At 39.5% G+C, this 26,805-nt stretch overlaps 1 protein-coding gene across 2 annotated transcripts in view; it reads right to left on the bottom strand.

Annotated features, from left to right (window-relative positions):
- Positions 1-724: 724 nt before the first annotated feature.
- The window catches only part of ADK (adenosine kinase), a 657,653-nt gene continuing 631,572 nt past the window's right edge, over positions 725-26,805 (bottom strand). For both annotated transcript variants that reach the window (XM_066349840.1, XM_066349841.1), the window contains exon 11: positions 725-1,524. In XM_066349840.1, coding sequence (XP_066205937.1) covers positions 1,400-1,524 — 125 coding nt within the window. In that variant the 3' untranslated portion in view covers positions 725-1,399. The remainder of the gene's footprint in view (positions 1,525-26,805) is intronic.

The raw sequence follows: 26,805 nt of genomic DNA, 5'->3' as shown, positions 1-26,805 counted from the left end.
AAAATAGATTAGTGATTTGCCAGGGGATAGAAATGGGGTAAATTGGGATGTACAAGGTTTCTTTTGTGGGGTGATGAAAATGTTCTTGATTTAGATAATGGTGATGACTGCACAATATGGTGAACACGCTAAAACCACTGATGTGTATACTTTAAAATGGAAAAGTTCATGGTATATGAATTATATCCCAATATTCAAAAGAGACAAGCATGCATCGGAGGCCATAAAGTTTACCTAAACATAAAACAAAATAAAAACTTGTACCCTATGCTGTGATTTAATTGTTTTTTTAAATTCAGTTTTATAAATCTTTTTCTTCTTTAGCAACGATACTCACTTTGATAAAAATAGGTGCCTATTAGGCACTTGTTTTGGCTTTGCACCAAGAACTTTATACTTGGTTTTCTCTCTAAATCATCTCAATGACCTGGTACATAGGGACTGTTACCACATTGTAGAGAGAGGAAACTGAAGATCAAAGAGGCTAAGTAATTACCTCTGTATGATTTTGAGGAAATTAAGTCTAATTCCAAAGGTTCTATTATACCATTTTGTCTTCCTTAAAACAATGACTGATTGGTCTAAGTATTGTTATATTTTTCAAAGTATTATGTTGTTTTTCTTTCTATATCTGGTACCAAATTTGATATCATTTCAGGGCCCAGTATTAAATAATGACATTTCTTCCTTAGTTTGTTGAGCAGAGAGAAAAGACAGAAAAAAATTCCCATATGATGTTTTTATTTGTATCAAATTACAGAGTACCATAAGTAAATATAAGATTATAATTTGAATATTATAACTTTTAATTTGGCAAGTTATTTAATTATCCAAAGTTTATTATATATTTGATTATGTACTGAGGAAATTATTTGGCATAACTTGGCAAGATATTTCTGTATCTTATTTGGCTATTTAATGTGTATATATGTGGTACATATATGTATGAATGTGTGTATGTATACACACACATCCCTAAATTAAGTATATTTGTATAAAAAGCTAAAGATTGATGTGTTAGGATTAAATCCTTTAAAAATATCTATTATATTAAATTGTATCCGCATTCAAAGCAGAAATTTAAAAAACCTGGCCATTTGCTAAATACACATGAATTTACAAAGTAATTGAAAATGAAATAAAAATTTCTATTGAAATGTTATATTCCTGTTTAATTGATATTTAAGTGGCACTATCAAACTATGGAAATAAACATCATTTTTTAGTTTGTTGAGAGAATAAAGAATCTACTGGGCATTATTATACCCTCTAAATTAAGAATGAGCATTATTATATAGGAAAAGATGGCAGATAATTTTCTTCTTTATTAATATGGGAATTCTCCGGAAGCAATCAGGGCAGTGTCTGCACTCCTGGGCTTGGGTCTCCTGCTCTTCCATTAGTGGAAGTCTGGCTTCTCAGGAAAGGTGCAGCCCGTTCGCTTAATTACGATGCTTGCTGCATAGTGGCCAGCACGGATGCATTCAGGTAGGGGCTTGTCAGAGACCAGCTGAGACAGAAAACCTGGAACAGACAAAAGGAAAGAACATGAGTACTAGGGAACAGCACCAGAAATATCACTGGGTCAGACCAAAAAAACGGCCTATACACCTACCCTTTCCTCAGTCTGTTAGGGAGGTCTTCCCCCAAACATCACGGTCTTCTCCTTACATTTCTTTTAAAGAGTTCAGGTTGGGATGTGACAACTAGCTTTCTAGCCTAAACTGTCTTTCCTTCCTTCAGCCTTGAGATGAAAAATTGTAAGAAATATCAGTCAAATGTTTTCTTGGGTTTTTACAGCTGACATGTTATTAGTTATTTATCCTTCTCCCTATCTCTCTGGATTTTATCTGTACTGTTGTTATTCCTAGCATATTGTTGCAGATAAAATTCTGTCACATGGATGTCTCTTCAAGAACAAATTTGAGAGCTGAAAAGTTACGAAGGACCTTACATCTCCTTTCTGCTCCCAGAAGTAAGAGTAAAATAATTTCTACAATATGGGGTACAGAGATGTGTTGTAGACTGGGGCACCTGAAACCTGTATAATTACGTTAACCAGTGTCACCTCCATATAATCAATTAAAAAAAGTGAAATCATTTCTATAGTTAAGCACCATGGAACAGCTTGATATTAAACTTAGTACCATAAGGTAGAAAACAGTATTGAGGACTTCTGCTTCTGACCAATATGAAATAAAAGGAATCAGATTTACCTTTCTCCAGAAACAACTAAAATAAAAAGTACATGAAACACAATTTTTCAAATATTGTACATCAGCCTCAAACAATCCATGAAAGAAGGATAAATGAAGAGAACTGTAGAACTGCTCCAGCTCACTACCTGGAGTGACCAGGCCACACTAGAAGGGACCCCCCAAGCACAGCTCGACAGTCCACTGAGTCGAGAAGATGGAAGTGGAGGTCCAAATAGGACAAATGAAATATCTAGGCAGACTGGTCAGGAAAAAAGAGACAAGACATAAATTACCAATACTGGGAATAAGAGAGGTGACATCACTATAGAATTCACACCCTAAAAGGACAGTAAGAAAACATTAATAACTTTGTATCACTATGTTTGACAAATTAGATGAATTGGACAAATTCCTGGGAAGACACAAACTATTAAAGTTCACTCTGGAAGAAACAGATAACCTAAATAGCCTTGTATCTATCAATTTACTGATTTTGTAGTTAAAAAGTTTCCCATAAAGAAAATTCCAGGTCCAGATGGTGCCACAAAGATTTAAGGAAAAAATAATATCAATGCTATACAAATACTTCAGAAAACTGAAGAGCAGGGAATACTTTCCAACTCATTCTTTGAAGCCAGAATTATTCTGATAATATAAACAGAAAAGATGCAAGCACTCGGAAGAAAATTTTAGCAAATCCAATCCAATAGTATGTTTATCAAGGTAATAAATTATGATCAGGTGGAGTTAATCCTAGAAATGCAATTTTTTTTAACATTAAAAAAAAATCAATCAACGTAACTTACCATACTAAGAAAACCATAAAATCATTTTTTTTTTTTCTATTTTTCTGAAGCTGGAAACGGGGAGAGACAGTCAGACAGACTCCTGCGTGCGCCTGACCGGGATCCACCCGGCACGCCCACCAGGGGGCGATGCTCTGCCCACCAGGGGTTGATGCTCTGCCCCTCCGTGGCGTCGCTCTGCTGCGACCAGAGCCACTTTAGCGCCTGGAGCAGGGGCCAAGGAGCCATCCCCAGCGCCCGGGCCATCTCTGCTCCAATGGAGCCTCAGCTGCGGGAGGGGAAGAGAGACAGAGAGGAAGGAGGGGGAGGGGTGGAGAAGCAGATGGGCGCTTCTCCTGTGTGCCCTGGCCAGGAATCGAACCCGGGACCTCTGCACGCCAGGCCGACGATCTACCACTGAGCCAGCCGGCCAGGGCCCATAAGATCATTTTAATGATGCAGAAAAAGCATTTGGCAAAAACCAACATCCATTGCTAATAAAAACTTTCAGCAAACTAGAAATAGAGGGAAACTTCCTCTGCCTGATAAAGAGCACTTACAAATACTTACAGTTAATCTCATTCTTAATGGTTGATGATACAATGTTTTCCCCTTAGAATTAAGAACAAGGCAAAAATGTTTGCTCTTAAACACTACTTGAGACTCTAGTCACTGCAATGGACAAACAAAATAAATAAAAGGCGTCAGGATTGAAAAGAGGCTCTGGTTGGGTGGCTTGGTGGATAGAGTGTCATTATGACACGCCAAGGTTGTGGGTTTGATCCTGGGTCAGGGCACATATGAGAAGCAACCAATGAGTACACAACTAAATAGAACTAAGTGGAACAATGAGTTGATGGTTCTCTCTCTCATCAATGGAAAAATAAAAAGAGATTGAAGAAGTAAAACTGTCTTTATAGGCCCTGGCCGGTTGGCTCAGCGGTACAGTGTCGGCCTGGTGTGCAGGGGACCCGGGTTCGATTCCTGGCCAGGGCACATAGGAGAAGCACCCATTTGCTTCTCCACCCCCACCCCCTCCTTCCTCTCTGTCTCTCTCTTCCCCTCCCGCAGCCAAGGCTCCATTGGAGCAAAGATGGCCCGGGCGCTGGGGATGGCTCCTTGGCCTCTGCCCCAGGCGCTAGAGTGGCTCTGGTCGTAGCAGAGCGACGCTCCGGAGGGGCAGAGCATTGCCCCCTGGTGGGCAGAGCATCGCCCCTGGTGGGCGTGCCGGGTGGATCCCTGTCGGGCGCATGCGGGAGTCTGACTGTCTCTCCCCGTTTCCAGCTTCAGAAAAATACAAAAAAAAAAAAATACTGTCTTTATATGCAGATAGCAAGATTGTCTATGTCTATGGTTCTCAATAGTGGGCAATTCTGTCCCCACAAGGACATTTTGCAATGTCTGGAGACACTTTTGTTTGTTATAACTGGGGCAGGGGGTGTTACTAGCATCCAGGCATGCTACTAAATATCCTCTAGTGCCAATGAAAATTGATGAACTCCTGGTCTATATAAAAAAATCTTATGAAAAAAAAAATCCTAGAAAAAGGTTCCTAGAGCTACTGAGTTTGGTAAAGTTGCAAGATACAAGATGTTTAAATAGCCTGACCAGGCAGTGATACAGTGGGTAGAGCATCAGACTGGGATGTGAATGACCCAGGTTTGAAACCCGAGGTTGCCAGCTTGAGCGTGGGCTCATCCAGCTTGAGCGTTGAGTCATAGACATGACCCCATGGTTGCTGGCTTGAGCCAAGGTCACTGAATTGAGCAAGGGGTCACTGGCTCCACTGTAGCCCCCGGTCAAGGCACATATGAGAAAGTAGTCAATGAACAACTAAGGAACCGCAACGAAGAACTGATGCTTCTCATCTCTCTCCCTTCCTGTCTGTCTGTCCCTATCTGTCCCTCTCTGTGTCTCTGTCACAAAAAAGATGTTTATATAAATACCAACTGAATTTCCATACTAGTAATGTGTGTATATATAGCAACTGTATGTACTAGCAAAGAACAATTATAAAATGACATTAAAAATATTTATTATAGTATCAAACATGTGAAAAACCTAGGGATAAGTCTAATAAAAGTTGAGTAAGACCTGCCACAGAAAATGACAAAACATGCTGAGAAAAAAAAAAAAAGATATACAAAGTGTTCATAGATCAGATGATTCAATATTGTTAGCTGTGCAGAAATTTTTCTATTGATGCAAAATACCAATCAAAATTCCAGGATTTTCTTACAAACACGAATAAGTTGATTCTAAAATTTATGTGGGAATGCAAAGGTCTTAGATTAGTCAATATATAAATTTGAAAAAGAAGACCACTTGATTAAAAAACTTGTAGAACTAAAATAATCGAGACACTATGGTATTAGCATAAAGACTGACAAATAGATCTATACAACTAAATAAGGAGTCCAGAAATAAAATCTACTTCAATATGGCTAATTGATTTTTGACAAAGGTTTCAAAACAGTTCAGTAGAGAAAGGAGAACCTTTGAAAGAAATGGTCTCAGAACAGCCATGTATAAATAAAACAAAACTTCAACCCTTACCTCCCATCATCTACAAAAATTAAGTTAAAACAGATCATAAATCTAAATGTTAAGAGCTAAAACTATACAATTCTGAGAAAAAAAAATAGACAAAATGTCAAAGGAATTTTGAATTTGGCAAAGAACTTTTTTTTTTTTTTTTTTTTTGACAGAGAGAGAGTCAGATACAGGGACAGACAGGAAGGGAGAGATAAGAAGCATCAATTCTTTTTTTTTTCTGTATTTTTCTGAAGCCAGAAACGGGGAGAGACAGTCAGACAGACTCCCGCATGCGCCCGACCGGGATCCACCCGGCACGCCCACCAAGGGGCTATGCTCTGCCCACCAGGGGGCGATGCTCTGCCCCTCCGGGGCGTCGCTCTGTTGTGACCAGAGCCACTCTAGCGCCTGGGGCAGAGGCCGAGGAGCCATCCCCAGCGCTGGGGCCATCTTTGCTCCAGTGGAGCCTCGGCTGCAGGAGGGAAAGAGAGAGACAGAGAGGAAGGAGAAGGGGAGGGGTGGAGAAGCAGATGGGCGCTTCTCCTGTATGCCCTGGCTGGGAATCGAAGCCGGGACTTCTGCACGCCAGGCCGACGCTGTACCGCTGAGCCAACCGGCCAGGGGAGAAGCATCAATTCTTTTTTTTTTTTTTTTTTCTTTTCTTTTTTTTCATTTTTCTGAAGCTGGAAACAGGGAGAGACAGTCAGACAGACTCCCGCATGCGCCCGACCGGATCCACCCGGCACGCCCACCAGGGGCGACGCTCTGCCCACCAGGGGGCGATGCTCTGCCCATCCTGGGCGTCGCCATGTTGCGACCAGAGCCACTCTAGCGCCTGGGGCAGAGGCCACAGAGCCATCCCCAGCGCCCGGGCCATCTTTGCTCCAATGGAGCCTTGGCTGCGGGAGGGGAAGAGAGAGACAGAGAGGAAAGTGCGCCGGAGGGGTGGAGAAGCAAATGGGCGCTTCTCCTGTGTGCCCTGGCCGGGAATCGAACCCGGGTCCTTCGCACGCTAGGCCGATGCTCTACCGCTGAGCCAACCGGCCAGGGCCGAAGCATCAATTCTTAATTGCTGCTCCTTAATTTTTCAGTGATTGCTTTCTCATATGTGCCTTGACTGGGGGGTTCCAGCAGAGCGAGTGACCCCTTGCTCAAGCCAGCCACCTTGGGCTTCAAGCCAGTGACCTTTGGGCTCAAGCCAGCGACCATGGGGTTATGTCTATGACCCCACGCTCAAGACAGCAACCACAGGATTTTGAACCTGGGTCCTCCATGCCCCAGTCCGACTCTATCCACTGTGCCACCGCCTGGTCAGGCTTGGCAAAGATCTTTTAAGACATAAAAAGTATAAACTTTTATAAAAGAAAAGTAATTTGAACTTTGTTAAATTAAATACTTTTATTCCCCAATAACAAGAAACAGCCCAACAAAAAATGGGCAAAACTATTAAACACTTTAGTAAAGAAGATAAACAGATGCCAAATAAGCACATACAAAGATGCTTAACATCATATTCATTAGAGAATTGCAAATTAAAACCACAATTAGATATTACTGCCCACCTACTAAAAAGTCTAACATCAAAAAAGATTGACCATTCCAAGTGTTGGCAAGATGTGGATCAACTGGAACACTAATATACTGATTACTAGAATATAATATAAAGACCACTTTGGAAAACCCTTTGTCAGTGTCTTAAAAAGTTAAACACACAACTATCATCTGACTCAGTTATTCTATTTCTAGGTATTTAACCCAAGGTTAATGAAAGCATATAGCCACACAAATAATTGTAAGTGAATGCTAACAGCAGCTTTATTTGTAACAGTCTCCAAATATGTAGAAACAATCCAATTGGAGATGAGAAGGAGCAAGAAGGTAGGATTACAAAAGGTCACGGACATAATGGCTATGTCCATAGTGATGGTTTCACAGGTGGATACATATGTCAACATTTGTAAAATTGTACATTTTAAGTATGTGCAGTTTTTTGTATGTCAGTTATGCTGCAATAAAAGTATAAAAAAGAAAAGTGTTGTAGTTACTACTAAGACATCTTACTAGGTAGAAGAATCGGGGGCTCCTCCCCCTAGAGGGGAGACCTGAGCTGCTGCAGCAGTACTCAAACACTCAGAAGAACGGATGACAATGAGAATCTGTTCTGAGCCAGACTTCCAGGCCTGGCAGCTCGAGGGAGTGGGGTGGGGGAAGGTTAATTGAGAGGCTGTGGCATAATGACCTGTAGAGAGCAGCACTAGAAGAGATTTATGTCCTTTCTCTTCTACCATTCTGACCACACAGGCTTTTTTCCTTGTTAGATTTGGGAAATGCTCTGTATCAGATAAAATAAATAAGTATTCCCAACCAAAGAATAAAATTAATTTGGTAAATGGAGTGATGTATTTTGAAGACATTTGCTTAGAATGTGAAATCACTCTCTCAAGAGGTTTATTAAGAGCATTTTACCATTGAGTTTTCAGGTAACAGTCAAAGGTCAATATTAACTTTCAGCCAAACTGAGACTAAAATGCTCAGCCCACCACAGTGAATGGAGCAGATGCCAAATTCAGAGTCAGATCAGCTTACAATGGAAACACATCTATTAGAAGCCTTATAAGCAACATCTGTTTTCCTCATTCCTCCTGGAATAATCTTTGTGAGAAAAAGAAAAGCTCATGTTTATGGAATATTTTTGAGAAGCATAAGCACCAGCATCCTCTAGCTAAGAGAACAGCTAGCTGATGACTGAAGTAAAGAATTTGGAAGAGACATTTGCTTTGACAAGTGGGAAAGCAGGATGCAGAAAAAAGCTAAGACCTTGGCCCAGATGAATATCAGTTTTTCAATAATCTATTTTTAAAAACCAACTGAGATGAACTACAGATGCCACATAATCAATTATAAGTGGAACTTGCAGCTGATGTGAATCTTAAAAGTTGTGTAAAATGGTTTAAATAGACAAAGGGAACTTACACTGAAAGAATCATAGAAAATATTTTATAATATAAAAAACATCCCCAAGACAATTTTTATTGTGTAAAATACACATAACCAAAAATTTACCATTTCAATCATTTTAAATGTACAATTCATGCCATTAAGTAACTATCACCTCTATCAATTTCCAGAATGTTTTCATGACTCCACAGAAACGCTATACTCACTGAACAATAACTAACTGTCCATTCCCTTCTATTTTTGGTCTCTGGAAGCTGCTATTCCACTTTCTATCTCTGCAAGTTTGCCTGTTCTAGGTACCTGATTTGAGGAGGATCATACCATGTTTGTCCTTCTGTGTTTGGCTTATTCCACTTATAATGTTTCCAAACATAATTTTTTAAGCTTACATTTTAAATATTAGCTGGTCTAAAGTATTACAAAGAACTTTATTTGGAAATAATTTAAAATATAGAGAAAAGCTGCAGGAATAAAATATAAAAGCACCCATATATCTTTCATCTAGATGTTCTTACTAACATTTTGCTCCTGTTGTGCACATACATTCTCTTTATACAATATTTCCCCCTGAATTATTGAGAGCAAGTTGCATTTATCATGTCTCTTCACCTTTAAATACATCAGTGTGTCTTTCCTGAGAATAAGGTTATTCTCTTACATAACCATAGTCATCAATTTCTGTACCACTGTTAGAATACTGTTATCTAATCTGGTGTCCATATTGCAATGACCCAGTAATGTCCTTTATAGCTTTTTTTTCCTTTCAGGATAGAATCTAATCTAGGGTTTATTGTATTTTTAGTCTTCTTTAATCTTGAACATTTCCCCAGTCTTTGACTTTTGTGACAGGGACATTTTTGAAGATTACAGTTTTCCTTACTCCCTATTTAGTAGAGTGATTCTCATTTTGGGTTTGTCTGATACTTCCTCATGATTAAATTCAGATTATGCATTCTATTATCAATAAGGAGGCACAGATTCCAAAACACTAGAAAAATTATGTTGTTTTCTTCTCGGTATCACAGTTAGAGGCACATTCTGTCTAGCTGCTGTTCACTGGTGACGCTACCTTTCATCACTTGAGGAAGGTGTTGTCTCAGTTCTCCACTGTCTAGTTATTTCTTTCCCTTGCATGTAACAAGCAGTCTGTTGACAGATACTTTAATATCATTCTTCATCAAAAGCCCCACTCCTTTTCCAGGTTTAGTTATCCATTCATGATTTTTAACTGAAGCACCTTATTAATGTAATGAGTTTCCAACTCCAGCGCTCCTTTCACATGTACCAGTCAGCTCTTGGCTCTCTACATGCCTGAGCTTACCCTTTCCACACTGATTAGCTTTACTATATTTATTGTCAATAAGGAGGCACAGACCTTTTTTCATCAATGGTTTATAATTCATTACAATCCTTTTTTTGTTTTACGGAGACAGAGAGAGTCAGAGAGAGGGATAGATGGGGATAGACAGACAGTAACGGAGAGAGATGAGAAGCATCAATCATCAGTTTTTCGTTGCGACACCTTAGTTGTTCATTGATTGCTTTCTCATATGTGCCTTGATCGTGGGCCTACAGCAGACCAAGTAACCACTTGCTTGAGCCAGCGACCTTGGGTCCAAGCTGGTTAGCTTTGCTCAAACCAGATGAGCCCACGCTCAAGCTGGTGACCTCAGGGTCTCGAACCTGGGTCCTCCGCATCCCAGTCCGATGCTCTATCCACTGTGCCACCACCTGGTCAGGCTATAGTATGTCTTTCGACAGCCAAGAGAACAGGAACAGGAAGCTTAACACTGGAGAACAAGAAATATCAACACAGGTTTCCAAATCGAAAACTCACATGTTGAAGCAGTTGTTGCCTTTTTACTTAGGTTCCATCTCTCCGTGATGACCTCTAACTCCTCTCTGGTCCTCTTGCAGGGATCCTATTATCCCAGGATTGTCCCAGGGCCTCTCAGACTTTCCCCAACTTCAGACCCTGTCATGGACCTTAGGTCTCCAGCTGTTAAGGCATAGGGTGAAGGGAGGCTTCTCACAGACACCAACACTGAATTTGGTTCCTTGGTCTCGTGTTCGCTGGCTGAATCTTGGAGCAATTACAGATCCAGAGCTTTCCAAATAAACGTCTGCCCATTAACAACTGGAACAGTTTATTATCTTCTTGTTAATTTCATTCTGACTTTTCTTTTCCTGATGTTAAAGAGAGTGACTGGCTATAGTATAACTAGATCCAGTGTTTGAGGTGAGGACTGAGATATGCAGAGAGGAGGAGGGGTAAGGTAAGCTAGTTTCCTCAAAGCACATAGAGGTAGAATGGCTGGTGTGGGCAAAAGGCAATGTGACTTCCTAACCTAAGTTGTTGATTCCATACAGTACTGAAGAAGAGATATAATGTCTTGAATTTTTGTAGTGTCATTTACAGAGAACTGAGAAATATTGTCAGTAGGTATGGAAGCTTTAATGGAGACTTTTAGGTGCTAGGGGTATTTTAGAAGGAGATGAACAAAGTCTGTAATTCAATCCCCCCCCCCCCCCCATATATTTATATAATTCCTTCCTGAAGAGTTTTCATAGTGGCTGGAACTAAAAATCCAGTAGGCTCCATTACTGTTCATTCAACATTTTCAGCAAAAATGAGACAGTTTTTCTGATTGTCATCAAATAAATGCTGTGCCACATGGACTTTATACACTTGGAAGAATGAAGTTTTAATAGTTTACTTTTTACAACTGTTAGCATCTTCCTATTCTCAACTGTTTTCCCAGTGATACAGCCATAAGTATATATCAGTAACTAAGTCTTTATTTCTTAATCCCCAAAGAATATACAGTATACCACAATATGTATATAGTAGAGTCAAACATTTTAAAGCAGTTTGGGTAATATATATAATTTGCTTTTAAAAGCTCATTTTATGCTAAATTTAAGTTATACATTTAGGGAGGCCAGTACTTTGTTTACCTGGCAATGTGTACAAATGCATGTGTGTTGAAGATGGATTTTAAGCTGTATAAAAAACTAACACTGTGAAATAGAGTAATATGTCACAAATGAGACCTGAAGCAACAGCAGCTTTCATGGTCATGCATATTATACCTACAATGACCTGTCAGGCCTTTACTAAGAGCCTATTCAGTTTATGTTTAAGAAAGCAAGAAAAAGAAATTTTCTTGGGATTATGTCTATGACTCCATGCTCAAGCCAGCAACCCCATGCTCAAGCTGGTGACCCTGCACTCAAGCCAGATGAGCCTGCGCTCAAGCCAGCAACCTTGGGGTCTCGAATCTGGGTCCTCCATGTCCCAGTCCGATGCTCTATCCACTGTACCACCACCTGGTCAGGCTCCTTTTTTCTTTTTTAAAGATTTTCATGTATTCATTTTTTTAGAGGGGGAGGGAGAGAGAGAGAGAGAGAGAGAAGTGGGAGAGGAGCAAAAAGCTCCTCTATGCGCCTTGTATCAACTCCTGTATGTGCCTTGACAGGGCAAGCTCAGGGTTTTGAAACAGTGACTTCAGGGTTCCAGGTCAAGGTTTTAGCCACTGAGCCACCCCTGGGCAGACTCAGAAGGATTTCTTAAATAAGACAGAAAAAGCACAATCTATAAAGTAAAAGATCAAAAACTTCAACTATGCTAAAGTAAAAACTTCTGTTCCTCAAAAGATGTCTTTTTAAGAGATGAAAAAAAACTAATCAAGTTTATTTTCTGGACACTAAGAGTAGAAAAAGTAAGGAAGATCTTTATGTCCTTGAGAAATCTTCTAAGAGTGACTAATTTCATTGTACTTACACTGATATTTATAAAGGATAAGTCTCCAGAATATGTCAAGATATAAAGAGAGTTAAGAAAAACCCAATAGAAAAGTAGACAAACCTCTTGAACAGGCATTTCAAGATGAAAACATAAGATAGATGCTCAACCTCATTAATGAAGGAAAACTGCAAATTAAAACCAAAAGGAGATTCTACTATAAATCCACTGGGTTAGCAAACATTTATAAGCCTGATGATGCCACCTGACGATGAGGATGCCTTGTTAGCTTTATCCAGACCTGACAGGAGTTTTTACACTGGTACAATGAATTAGGTAAATGACCTGGCATTCCATAGCAAAGTTGACTAAGCATTTTCCACAACTAGGTATACATCCTAGAAAAACTCCTGCTCCACTAGGACACATGTATAAGATTGTTCATAGCCACATTGGTAATAATAACAAAAAGCTAGAAACAGTTCAAGTATCCATCACCACAAAATGAATTAATTCTAGCATATTCATTCAATGGAACTGAATAAATTATAGCTATGTATGTGAGCATGGGTGAGTCCTCACATTGGTTAAAAGTACATAACTGAGGTAAATTTTAAAGAAAAATAAAAAAACAATTAGGAAATAGAGCTGGTACAGGGTGATCTAATTGGGGTGGAGTATACAGGGACTTTATTATAAAGGGGCTTCAAAGGCATTAGACAGTGTTCTATTTCTCCTCTGGGTTTCAGGTAGAGGCCTGCTCATTTTATTAATTGCATTTGATTATACCATGTACATATTATCCTATATTTATAAAATATGTCACTTCAAATTAAAAAAAATTAGAAAGCAACTATATTTAACATTCCTCTGTATATTCTTCCAAGGCTTTATATATATATATATATATATGAAAAACAGATACATATATATGTATACAGCCTATGTTTTTCTTTGTATATATAGTATATATTTACATGTACATATACACATCTTGATATCATAATATAGGTATTAACTTATAGCCTGCTTTTTTCCATTTAATAACTTCTAAATGTTACCATTTTTTACTTAAGATATCAGCAAAGATAAAAATACTTAATATACTGTATTATCAAAGAGAAGTGAACATTCTTATGTTGGAGTATAAATTAGCACTCTTTTTTAAGGGCACTTTGGCAATATCTATTAAAATTGAAAGTGTACACAGCTGTTAGCCTCTTCAGTATTTCAAGACTTTGGCATTTTTGAAGAGTCCTATATGTTGTTATGCATAATATCCCTCAATTTGACTTTGTCTGATGTTTCCTCATGATCAGATTCAGGTTTCACAAGTTTGGTGGGAGCATCACAGAAGTGATGCTGTGTTTTTAGGTTCCGGCATTGGGAACACAGTGCTGGTCTGTCCCATCGGAGTGATGCTAAGTTTGATCACTTGATTAGGGTAACGTCTGCTACAATTCTCCTTGTAAAAGTTAAATAAGTAATCAAAACAGCCTGGTACTGGCATAAGAACGGGTATACAGATCAATGGAACAGAACAGAAAACCCAGAAATAAACCCACACCTTTATGGACAATTGATACTTGACAAAGGAGGTAAGAGCATACAATGGAGTAAAGACAGTCTCTTTAATAAATGGTGTTGGGAAAACTGGACAGCTACATGCAAAAAAATGAAACTAGACCACCAACTTACACCATTCACAAAATAAACTCAAAATAGATAAAAGACTTAAATGTAAGTCACAAAACCATAAACATCTTGGAAGAAAACATAGGCAGTAAGCTCTCTGATATCTCTCATAGCAATATTTTTGCTGATATATCTCCATGGATAAGTGAAATACAGGACAAAATAAACAGATGGGACTATATGAAACTAAAAAGCTTTTCCATAGCAAAAGACACCATTAACAAAATAAAAAGACAACCCACACAATGGAAGAACATATTCTCCAATACATCTGATAAGGGATTAATAACAAAAATTTATAAAGAACTTCTAAAACTCAACACCAGGAAGGTAAACAATCCAAGTAAAAAATGGACAAAAGAACTGAACAGACACTTTTTCAAAGAGGATATACAGATGGCCAATAGGCGTATGAAAAAATGCTCAACATCACTAATCATCAGAGAAATGAAAATTAAAATCATAATGAGATACTACCTCACACCTGTCAGAATGGTGCTCATCAACAAAACAACACAGAATAAGTGCTGGCAAGGGTGTGGAGAAAAGGGAACCCTCCTGCACTGCTGGTGGGAATGCTGATTTGTGTAGCCACTGTGGAAAACAGTGTGGTGTTTCCTCAAAAAATTAAAAATGGAATTGCCTTTTGATCCAGCTATCCTACTACTAGGAATATATCCTAAGAATACCAAATCACTGATTCAAAAGAAGAAATGCACCCCCATGTTTACTGCAGCATTGTTTACAATAGGCAAGATCTTGAAATAGCCCAAGTGTCCATCAGTGGACTAGTGGATTAAAAAACTGTGGTACAGCCTGACCAGGTGGTGGCGCAGTGGATAGAGCGTCAGACTGGGATGTGGAGGACCCAGGTTCGAGACCCCGAGGTCACCAGCTTGAGGGTGGGCTCATCTGGTTTGAGCAAAGCTCACCAGCTTGGACCCAAGGTCGCTGGCTTGAGCAAGAGGTTACTCGGTCTGCTGAAGGCCCGTGGTCAAGGCACATATGAGAAAGCAATCAATGAACAACTAAGGTGTTGCAACATGCAACGAAAAACTAATGATTGATGCTTCTCATCTCTCCGTTCCTGTCTGTCTGTTCCTGTCTATCCCTCTGACTCCCTTTCTCTGTAAAAAAAAAAAAAAGCTGTGGTACATATACACAATGGAATACTATGCAGCCATGAAAAAGAAGGAAATCTTACCTTTTGTGACAACATGGATGGACCTGGAGATTATTATGCTAAGTGAAATAAGCCAGGCAGAGAAAGACAAATATCACATGATCTCACTTATATGTGGAATCTAAGGAACAAAGTGAACCGAGGAATGAAATAGAGGCAGAGATTGGGTCACAGGGATCAGAGGGACAGCTGTCAGAAGGAAGGAGCATGAGGGGATGGGATCAGAGAAGGTGAAGGGATTAGTGAAATTATATATACATAACACAGAGATACAGATAACATGACAGCAAGTCCCAGAGGGAAGGGAGTGAGATTTAAGGGGAGGGGGGCAAAAGGGGTGTAATAAGGACACGAGGTAGGGTGGTGAGGGTGTTATATTCACTGAGACACTTAAATCCATATTAACACAATAAAATAAATTAATAAAAAAGTAATCAAGCAAATGTAAAAAATATATAAACTGTAAATAAAAGATAAAATTTCAAAATATATATCAAGCATTGTGACTTAGATTTATGTATATACCATTATGGAAAATTTTATAAGATACTCAGAAAAAATAAATGAACAAATAAAATGAATAAACGGCATGTGTAAAATGAAAAAAAAAAATCCAACAATTTGAAGACAGGACCCAGTTAAATACATGCAATAGAATAACATAAAGTAGTAGCCAGAGTGAGATAGATCTTTATCTGCTACTATAAAACAGCTTCCAAAATAATAGTAAGTAAAACATCAAGGGTACAGAACAGTAAGCATAGTATAGTCTCGGTTTATGAAAAACTGGGATACACTGATACATATAAACTTATACAGGCACAAGATATTCCTGGATGGATTTAATAGAAACTAGAGGCCAAAGTTCCTTAGGGTGGGGAAATAGAGAAATGGGGTAGGAACAATGTTTATTTCTCATTTCATATATACTACTTCTAATAATGTTTGTATTGTTGTATTTTCTACTGCTGGCAGATATTACTTCTGCAATAAAAAGTATATTAAAAAGTTTCCCAGCCTGATCAGGCAGTGGCCCAGTGGATAGAGCGTCGGATTGGGATGCGGAAGACCCAGGTTCGAAACCCCGAGGTCGCCAGCTTGAGTGCAGGCTCATCTGGTTTGAGCAAAAGCTCGCCAGCTTGGACCCAAGGTCGCTGGCTCAAGCAAGGGGTTACTCGGTCTGCTGAAGGCCCACGGTCTAGGCACATATGAGAAAGCAATCAATGAACAACTAAGGTGTCGCAACAAAAAACTGATGATTGATGCTTCTCATCTCTCTCCGTTCCTGTCTGTCCCTATCTATCCCTCTCTCTGACTCCCTCTCTGTCTCTGTAAAAAAAAAACCAACCAACCAAACAAACAAAAAACCCCCCAAAAACAGTTTCCCCTTTCTTTAAGTATTCTAAGAGATAATGATTTTAAAATGTGAATACAGTATAATTTACTTCATCTTATTATTAGACATTTAGGTTGTTTCTTCTTTTTACTACTATAAAGAACACTGTGATAATTATAACATTCTTATAATATTAATCATTGTGGATACTTTTTTAAGTGAGACAATGAGACAGAGGGACAGAGAGAGGAACAGATAGGGACACAGACGGGAAGGGAGAGAGATGAGAAGCATCAATTCTTTATTGCATTACCTTAGTTGTTCATTGATTGCTTTCTCATATGTGCCTTGACTGGGGGGCTCCAGCTGAGCCAGTGATCCTATGCTCAAGCCAGAAACCTTGGGCTCAAGCCAGTGACCATGGGGTCATGTCTATGATCCCACACTCAAGCAAGTGATCCCATGCTCAAGCTGGATGAGCCCATGCTTAAGCTGGTGACCTTGGGGTTTCAAACCTGGGTCCTCTGTGTCCCAGGCTGATGCTCTATCCACTGCGCCACTGTCTGGTCAGGCAATCATTGTATATATTTTTAATTTCCTTAGGGTAAATTTCCTTAAAGGTAATTAATAATTTTTAAGAGTTTCCATCCATATTGCCAAGCTTCTTTTCAAGAGATCTTATTAATGTACACTCCCAATAGCATTCTCATTATAAAAAATTGTTTGAAAATTTGAAAAGTGAAAGGCAAAATCTTTTTCTTTTCTTTTTTTTTTTATTTTTCCGAAGTGAGAATCGAGGGGGAGGCAGGCAGACAGACTCTCGCATGAGCCTGACCCGGGATTCACCCGGCATGCCCACTAGGGGGCGATATCGGCCCATCTGGGTTGTTGCTCCACTGCTATTGGAGCCCTTCTAGCGCCTGAGGCGGAGGCCATGGAGCGATCCTCAGCGCCAGGGCCAACTTTGCTTCCCTCCTTGACTGCAGGAGGGGAAGAGAGAGAGAGAGAGAGAGAGAGAGAGAGAGAGAGAGAGAAAGGAGAGGGGGAAGGGTGGAGAAGCAGATGGGTGCTTCTTCTGTGTGCCCTGGTCGGAAATTGAACCGGGGACTTCCACACGCTGGGCCGATGCTCTACTGCTGAGCCAACCAGCCAGGGCTGAAAGGCAAAATCTTGTTTCAATTTATTTATTGCTATTAATAATTTTATTATTTACTTATAATTTAATTTAATTTTTTTAATTCAGTGAGAGGAGGGGAGGCAGAGAGACAGAATCCCACATGTGCCCTGACTGGGACCCCCCAGAAAGGCCAATAGGGGGCGATGTTTTGACCATCTGGGACATAGCTCTGTTGCTCAGCATCTGAGCTCCTCTTAGCGCCTGAGGTGGAAGCCAGGGAGCCATCCTCGGCACCTGGGACCAACTCGCTCCAATTGAGCCATGGCTGTAGTGTTGGGTGGGGGAAAGGGGAGAGAGAGAGAAAGAGCAGCAAGAAGGGGAGGGTGGAGAAGCAGATGGGTGCTTCTCCTGTGAGCTCTGACTGGGGATCAAACCCGGTACATCCACACGCCGGGCTGACATTTTACTACTGAGCCAAGCAGCCAGGGCAATTTTATTATTTATTAATGTATTATTAATTTATTTATTAGGAAGGTTGAAAACTTTTTTGTTCATATGCCTACTGGTCATTTGTATTTCTCCTTTTTGTAAAGTGTCTGATGACAACTTTTACCTCTGTTTCCATTGGGATATTTCTCTTCTTTAATTGATTTGTAAGAGGTGTTACATATGTCTACTGTATATGTTGTAAATACTTCTTGCTATGCCATTTGCCTTTTATTTTTGTTATATAGAATATTTATCTTTTTGAAAATAATTTTTTCCATTGAATTTAGTCTGAGAAAGATCTTCAAAATAACATGAGAGCAGATAAATATTATCCTGTATTTTCTTTTAATTCACTATGGTAATTTGATTCCTTATTCCACTGGAAATTACTTAAATATGATGATTGATAGTGATCAACCTTCATTTTTTCCAAAGAGTTGAATTTTTGCTCCAGTACCATATCTAAGTAATTCACCCTGTTCCTACTGCTTTTAAACATTTTATTTTGAAATAATTCTAGACTTACAGAAGAGCTGCAAAGATAGTACAAAGTGCTCCTGTACCCTCTGATTTTAAATCCAACTATATTAAATGCCTACATGTATTTTCTTCCATTTTTAGTCTTTGGTCAGATCCATGCAATACATTTTAGAAACATGTTTATTCATAACAGTAAAAAAAGCAAAAATTTTGTATGTGTCTAAAAGGACAATATTATCATTTCCAGTTTTCAGAGATGATTTTTATTTTCTCTATTTGCTTTTCTTATCTCCTAAATATTTTACAATAATCAATTTACTTTCATAATAAAAATGCCAATAAACATTATTTTAAAGAATAACGTGGGAACGTTTAGCTATTCAGAAAGATGGTTCAGAATAATTCACTCAAGAATATCAACTAAGTGGCCCTGGCCGGTTGGCTAAGCGGTAGAGCGTCGGCCTAGCGTGCGGAGGACCCGGGTTCGATTCCCGGCCAGGGCACACAGGAGAAGCGCCCATTTGCTTCTCCACCCCTCCGCCGCACTTTCCTCTCTGTCTCTCTCTTCCCCTCCCGCAGCCAAGGCTCCATTGGAGCAAAGATGGCCCGGGCGCTGGGGATGGCTCTGTGGCCTCTGCCCCAGGCGCTAGAGTGGCTCTGGTCGCAATATGGCGACGCCCAGGAGGGGCAGAGCATCGCCCCCTGGTGGGCAGAGCGTCGCCCCATGGTGGGCGTGCCGGGTGGATCCCGGTCGGGCGCATGCGGGAGTCTGTCTGACTGTCTCTCCCCGTTTCCAGCTTCAGAAAAATGAAAAATAAATAAATAAATAAATAAAAAAAAAAAAAAAAAAAAAAAAAAAAGAATATCAACTAAGTGATGTCCTAATAGTTCTCCACTCATGCCTTTCGAGTTCACTAATAATTGTAACCACTTGGGAACAGAGCTTTCCACCAAGTAATATCAGTGTAAGTACATCAAAATTGGTCAGTCTTCTCAGAAGATTCCTTAAGGATATAAAGTTCTTCACTCCTTTTTCTACTCTTAGGCTTAGGGAAACACAGGCAGTATGGGAAGAGGCATCTGAAAAAGTTTCTGAGAGAACATTAGCACAGTCTTCCCCAAATGAACTCTTCCTCTATATGTAAAGTAAATCAGCACCTTTTGAAATGGAAATTCAAGGACCCATGCTTTCCTAGCAGAGATTGCTGGGAGAATTCTTGACAGAGTAAGCAAAAAGAATCACTCCTCTTAGATAGTGTATCTATTATGTGATGTCAATGAAAACAAACCTTTTGGTAAAAACTGTGAGGTCATTGGCCATAGGACACAGAGCTAAGCCGTAGCACCCAGGACACTAATTGATGAAGTTGGGAAACACAGGCCACCTACACAAACTAAATATATTGGTAAAATGAGATGGGTGGAAGAAAGGCTTTTCCACTTTGGCTTTTGGAAAATTAATAAACTATTCTTTGGGGGTAGTTTTAAGTTTACAAAAAAATTGAATAGAAAGTACATAGTTCTCATATACCCTCTCACCTCCATCCCCGTTTCCCCCTCATTAACATTTTGCATTAGTGTAGTATATTCATTACAACTGATGAGCCAATAGATTCATTATTAACAACTAATGTCTACTATTTACATCAGGATTCATGCTTTATGTTGTTCATTATATAGATCTGTTATCATTACACTATCATACAGAATAGTTGCTTTGCTCTAAAAATCCCGTGCTCTACCTATTCATCTCTCCCGGCCTCCTACCGCGAGCCTTGGACAACCACTGATATTTTTACTGACTCCATACTCTATCTGGAATGTTACATAGTTGGAATCATACAGTACGTAGCCTCTTTAGATTGGCTTCTTTCATTTAGCACTATGTGTTTGAGTTTCTGTCGTGTCTTTACACAGCTTGGTAGCTCATTTCTTTTTATGGCTGAATAATATTTCATTGCATGGATGTGCCACCGGTTGTTCATCCAGTCACCTACTGAAAAACATCTTGTTTGCTTTCAAGTGTTGTCAGTTATAAAAAGCTGCTATGAATGTGTGCAGGTTTTTAAATTTTTTTTATTTTTCTGAAGTGAGAAGCAGGGAGGCAGACAGACAGACTCCCGCATGCGCTTGACTGGGATCCACCCAGAATGCCCACTAGGGGGCAATGTTCTGCCCATCTAGGCCATTGCTCCTATGTGACCAGAGCCATTCTAGCGCCTGAGGCAGAGGCCATGGAACCTTCCTCAGCACCTGGGCCAAATTTGCTCCAATGGAGCCTTGGCTGCAGGAAGGGAAGAGAGAGATAGAGAGAAAAGAGAGGGGGAAGGGTGGAGAAGCAGACGGGTGCTTCTCCTGTGTGCCTTGGCCAGGAATTGAATCTGGGACTTCCACACGCTGGGCTGACGCTCTACTGCTGAGCCAACTGGCCAAGGCCTGTGTGCAGGTTTTTATATGGATATAAGTTTTCAACTCATTTGGGCAACCAAGGAACAGGATTGCAGGACCATACAGTAAGAGTGTATTTTCTAAGAAATTGCCAAACTGTTTTCCAAAGTGGCTGTACCACTCTGCATTCCAGTCAGCAATGAGAGTTCCCAGGGCTGCACATCCTCACCACATAGGTCACATGTACAAACTCAAGATATTGGTAAAATGTTATGGGTAAAATAATAGTTTTTCAATTTTGTTAAAAAACTTTTTTTTTAAATGAGAGGAGGGGAGATAGTGAGACAGACTCCTGCATGTGCCCCAACTGAGATCCACCCAGCAACCTCATTTGGGGCTGATGCTTGAATCAACCGAGTTATCCTCAGTGCCTGAAACTGATGCTCGAACCAACTGAGCTATCCTTAGCACTCGAGGCTGATGCTCAGGCCAATCGAGCCTCTGACTTCAAGAGGGGAAGAGAGAAAAGGGGGCGAGGGAGAGAAAGAGAAGCAGATGGTCACCTCTCATGTGTGCCCTGACCAGAGATTGAACCCGGGATGTCTGCATGCTTGGCTGACCCTCTATCCACTGAGCCAACCAGCCAGGGCCTAAAAAAATATTCTTAATATATACTTAAAAGGAAAAACTCCCCAAACAAAAGAAACTATTTAAAAGTATATGCATCATCTGGCTGGTAGTGGCACAGTGGATGGTGCATCAACCCACAGTGCTGAGGTCACTGGTTCAAGATCCAAGGTCACAGGCTTGATCAAGGGGTCACAGGCTGAAGTCAGAGGTTCCATCATTAGTTAAGGCACATATGAAAAGCAATCGGAGCACAATTATGTGGAATAGTGAGTTCAGTGGTGGGGTTCAAGCAGTTCACACCAGTTCGGCAGAACCAATACCTAATTTTTTGTTGAGTTCAGCAAACTGGTTGTTAAAATCGCACTTGTAATCAGGTTCTCTCTAAGGTGGGCACCTGGCAGCTGCCCAATGTGGAAATCACAAATTTACATTCCTTACTCTTTTATTAATGTTCATCTGTGCAACAGTGTATTTTAAGCACCTATAGTAATAATGTCCATTCCTTCCACCGGTGAAAAGATTTGATGGAACTATGCTCGTCATATTTATTTATTCATTTCATAAAAATCATTATACCTTTGCTGAAACACTACATTTTTATTCCCTCATGCTTGTTATTTCAATAAATAAATATATAACATACAGAGAAAAAGTGTCAAACAACCAGGGAGTGACTGGAAATACCTTAAATAACAGTTTTATTGTTTTTTGTCAGGTATTATTTAATATTTTTTCATTAATATTTAAAACTCTTATAATCTAATTTTGTGCACCTCTTTTATTGTTATTAAGTATTAAATGCATGAAATAATAAACTACATTTTGGTATATCGTTTTTTTATACTTAAAATAGTCATTAGGGCAGAGAACCAGTTGTTAAATTATTTGAATCCCACCATTGAGCGAGTTGATGCTTTTCTCTCTCTCTCTCCTATCTCTCCTCTCTCTTTCTCTTCCTCCATATAAATTTTTTAAAAATCTCTTTAAAAGTGTATGCATCATATCCCCAACTCACTTATCTACTCCACTGCTTGGTAAAGTTATTTACTTTATTGTATATGTGTATTGTCTTCAGAAAGCTACATGATTCATCTCGGACTCTGTGGTATTCTCCATGGCTCTGGCTCAGACCCTAGAGGACTGGGTCAATGAGCTAATGAATCATTTGCATTCCTGACTGCTATAATACTATGATTTCCCTACTGTCTCTATCCCTTGCTCTACCCTAGCTCATTCATTTAAGTTATTGATGTTCTTTATACTGAAGTTATATCAAACTACACTGTTATAGTAGTGACAAGTTAATTACATAGTTATTAAGAGATAATGTGGGAGTAGTAACATAAGTTATCATGTAATTACCTTTGTTCTCAGAGGCATTACCATGTAATTAAAGCAAACCTGATATAATATTTTGCAGCAACTAACAGTGCTGAATTCTATATTCACCCTGTCCTCCTCCGTGTAATAAATCTGCTCTGTCATTTCTGGGTCAATTTGACTTTTCAATTCTTTGTTTATTTTCCATCTTTCTTAGATCTAAACTTTAGTGGTAACTTATGTGGTCTCTAAGACTGGCCTATACTATACCTTTTATACAAGTTGTTAACCATGTACATGCTGCCACATGGCCTATGAAACACTCAACTTAATTACTGTATTTTTTATTTATCTGCAGCTACTTTAGGAAAGAAGATACAAATTATAATTTTGAATAATCTGAATCCTCAATTTACCAGACTCATGCCACTAACATGTCTATACTTGAGTTTTATTATGAGTAGCAAATGAAAAGTAAAAATTTAGAATGCTTTCAAAGTACTTTGATTTATTCAATTAACCAACAGCTATTGAATGCCTACCATCACTAAGTACTGTGCTAGACATCAAAGGATGCAAAGATAGATAAAAGATAGTGTTTGTCTTAAGGATTTTATAGTTTTAGGATAGGAAGCCATGTAAAAATTTTAAAAATAGCCCTGGCCAGATAGCTCCGTTGGTTAGAGCATCGTCCCAGTATGCAAACGTTGCCAGTTTGATCCCCAGTCAGGGCACATATAGAAACAGATTGATGTTTCTGTATCTCTCTTTCTTCCTTTCTCTCTCTCTAAAATCAATAAATAATAATAATAATAATAAAGAAATCCTGGCAGAAGTGTCGAGCATGAACTTACTAGGAAAGAGATTGTGGCAAAAAGATCCAAGAGGAATTTATTGCAATGTTCTAGGAGTGTTTCTTGAAATGCGGTCCCTGAACCGGCAGCGATAGGATCACCCAAGCCCCACCCCAGACCTAACAAACCAGAAACTGAAGATGGCACCTGACAATTTGTCTTTCAACAAGCCCTCAGGTGGTGCAATGCATACTCAAGTTGGAAATCACTGTTCTAGGTGATAGATAAAAAGTTTACAAAGGATTTAGTGAATTGCTGTGGGTGGTAATGAAAGTTAAAAATTTAAGAACAATTCTGTGGCTTAAAGCCTAGGAAATGGGGCATGTCCCAGGCTGAATTCACACCAATTGCTCTTCATCAGAGATTCTAATTGCCTTCGCTGTGGAGGAGCTACTTTTTACCCACTCCCACATGTCAGTGGAGGAAGAGCAGTAAAGATTCTAGACAAGACAGGACAAGGGTGCTGTTATTTTATGTACTGAACTTTCCACGGGCATTCCGACAAATTTAGTGAACTACTGAATAACTTCACTATATTCTGTGAAATATTGATTGGGGGGTCTGACCTACATGCCACTGCTTACTACAGCAGGAACTGATTGATGTTCAGGATTATATTCTGAGAATTAGCTTTCCTAATGGTACTACAGGTAGTCAAGACAATGGATATTAGATGTTGCCTCTTTTCCCAATATGTTTTCTCCCCAGATTTATCTGTTTTAAGTAACAGTAAGGAAAAGGTAGCTGTGATTAGTCATCTCTCTGTCACTGGATTAGTCACATACACATGCTAGCATGAATTAATCTTCAATCAAGTCACCTGGTACTAAAATATGGCCTACTCAGCTATTTCCTGACTCACTGTGTCTTTCTGACAAAATCCTTCAGTAACTCATCTTTTGTAACCAATTCTCAAGAATGGTTTTTATTTGATGTTAGTGGGAAAATTTGTTTGCAGCTGGGAATGTGATTTATTTATTTATTTATTCATTCACACAACGAGTATTTATTCAGTATCTATACTATGCCAGGTACCATGGTGGGTTCTGAGAATGCACTGGTTGAATAAGACACATATAATCCCTGCTCTCTCTCTTTCTTTTTAAAAGATTTTATTTGTTTATTTTAGAGAGAAGAGAGAAAGACAGAGAGAAGGGGGGAGGAGCAAGAAGCATCAACTTCCATAAGTGCCTTGCCCAGGCAGGCCCAGGGTTTCGAACTGGTGACCTCAGTGTTCCAGGTCTATGCTTTACCCACTGCGCCACTACAGGTCAGGCTAATCCCTGCTCTTTTGTTTTTATTTTATTATTATTTAGTTTAATTTATTGTTTACATAGATTCTAGTGTTGCCCCGATTGCATCCTAATCCCTGCTCTCTTGAAGCTTACATTTTAATAGGGAAGATTAAAAAAAAACACAAAATAAATTAGTAATTAAGATAATTAGTAAATAATTCCAGAGAGTATTAAGTGCTATTGAAGAAAAGGACTGAATGTAGCAGTAGAGAATAATAGTGAAAGGATCCATGTTATTTAGGGTTAGAGGAGAGGCGACTTTTAGTTGAGACTGAGTGGGAGAAAGAGATAGCCATGTAAAGAGCATTACAGGCAATGGGAACTCTGTGTGCAAAGTGTCTAAGGCCAGAAAGTTAGCCAGAGCACTGAAGCAAAGGTGAGAGCAGCACAGAATGCAGGTGCAGGGATAGAAAGCAGATACTCTTAGATTTTTAGACTAAGTGCAACTATACGCCATTGAAGGGTTGTAAGCAAGAGAATGAAATAATGCAGTTTTTTCCTAAAATGATTATTTTGGATACTGTGTATAAAGAATGGAATGGAGTTCAAGAAAGAGTGAAAATATGGAGCCTGACCAGTGGTGGTGCAATGGATAGAGCATTGACTTGGGATGCTGAGGACCCAGGTTAGAAACCCTGAGGTCACCAGCTTGAATGCAGGCTCATCTGGCTTGAGCATAGGGTCGCTGGCTTGAGCCTGGGATCATAGACATGACCCCATGGTTGCTGGGTTGAGCAAGGGGTCACTGGCTCACTGGAGCCCCCCACCCCAGTCAAGGCACGTATGAGAAAGCAATGAACAACTGAAGTGATGCAACTATGAGTTGATGCTTCTTATCTCTCTTCCCTCCTACCTGTCTGTCCCTATCTCTCTCTAAAATAAAAAAATATTAAAGAAAAATAAAAGTTAAAGTATGGAGATCAGTTAGGAGGCTATTATGGTAAGTAGAAAACAGGCCTGAAGCTAAAGTCATGGCAAAAAAGTGGATGAACTTGAAATAAGATGTGACTATATCCTTAAAATTGAGTCAAAAGAACACACTGAGGGTTTGGACAGAGGGAAAGGAAGCCATCAAGAATGACTTCTAAGTTTCTAGCTTGAGATATAGGGTGCTTGATGTTTTCTGCATTGTGCGATAGAGGGGTTGTGCTGCAGGGAACATTTATAAAGGGTGTAGACATGGCATGCAGATATATATTTTTATAGAGCCCTTAACCTTTAAAAAAATCATCACCTCACCTCCAGCATTGCCAAAGGGGTCAGTGGATATGTTTTGTCCAAGCAACTCAATTCTTACTACTCGTTGGACTGGGGGGAGGGCATCTGATCCAAGAGCAAACAACTTATGGTTCTTCCAGTGTCCTCCTTATGAATTAAGCTAACCTAGTGTTCTCTTTCAGGAGGCTGAATGGAAAGCAAAGACCAGGAAGCTGATTGTGATGTAGGAAGCAGTAGACATGCAGTGCAGTTGAGTGACTTTAGTAAATGAGCACAAGAGTAATGATCCATGAATATCGCTGCTGGGGTATCTACAACTGATTCCACTCTAGGACCACCATGTGTCTCCACTCTCAGTGAAAACTTGTTCCATTAGGCTCTTGCTTGAGATTCCTTTTATAATAGTTAACACTTAATGAATCCTTACTATGGAACAGAATTTCATTTAACTTTCATAATAACCCAAAAGAGGTAGGTACAATACTTAGCCTCATTTTTATAGGTGAGGAAACTGAGGCTTAGAGATGTTAACTAAATTGTCTATAGTCCCCACAACTAGTAACAAGAGTACCAGAACTC

This window comes from Saccopteryx leptura, chromosome 9, assembly GCF_036850995.1.
Source record: "Saccopteryx leptura isolate mSacLep1 chromosome 9, mSacLep1_pri_phased_curated, whole genome shotgun sequence".
Classification (NCBI taxonomy): Eukaryota; Metazoa; Chordata; class Mammalia; order Chiroptera; family Emballonuridae; genus Saccopteryx; species Saccopteryx leptura.
Note: the sequence above shows the minus strand (reverse complement) of the source record. Positions and strands in the feature narration are given on the sequence as shown.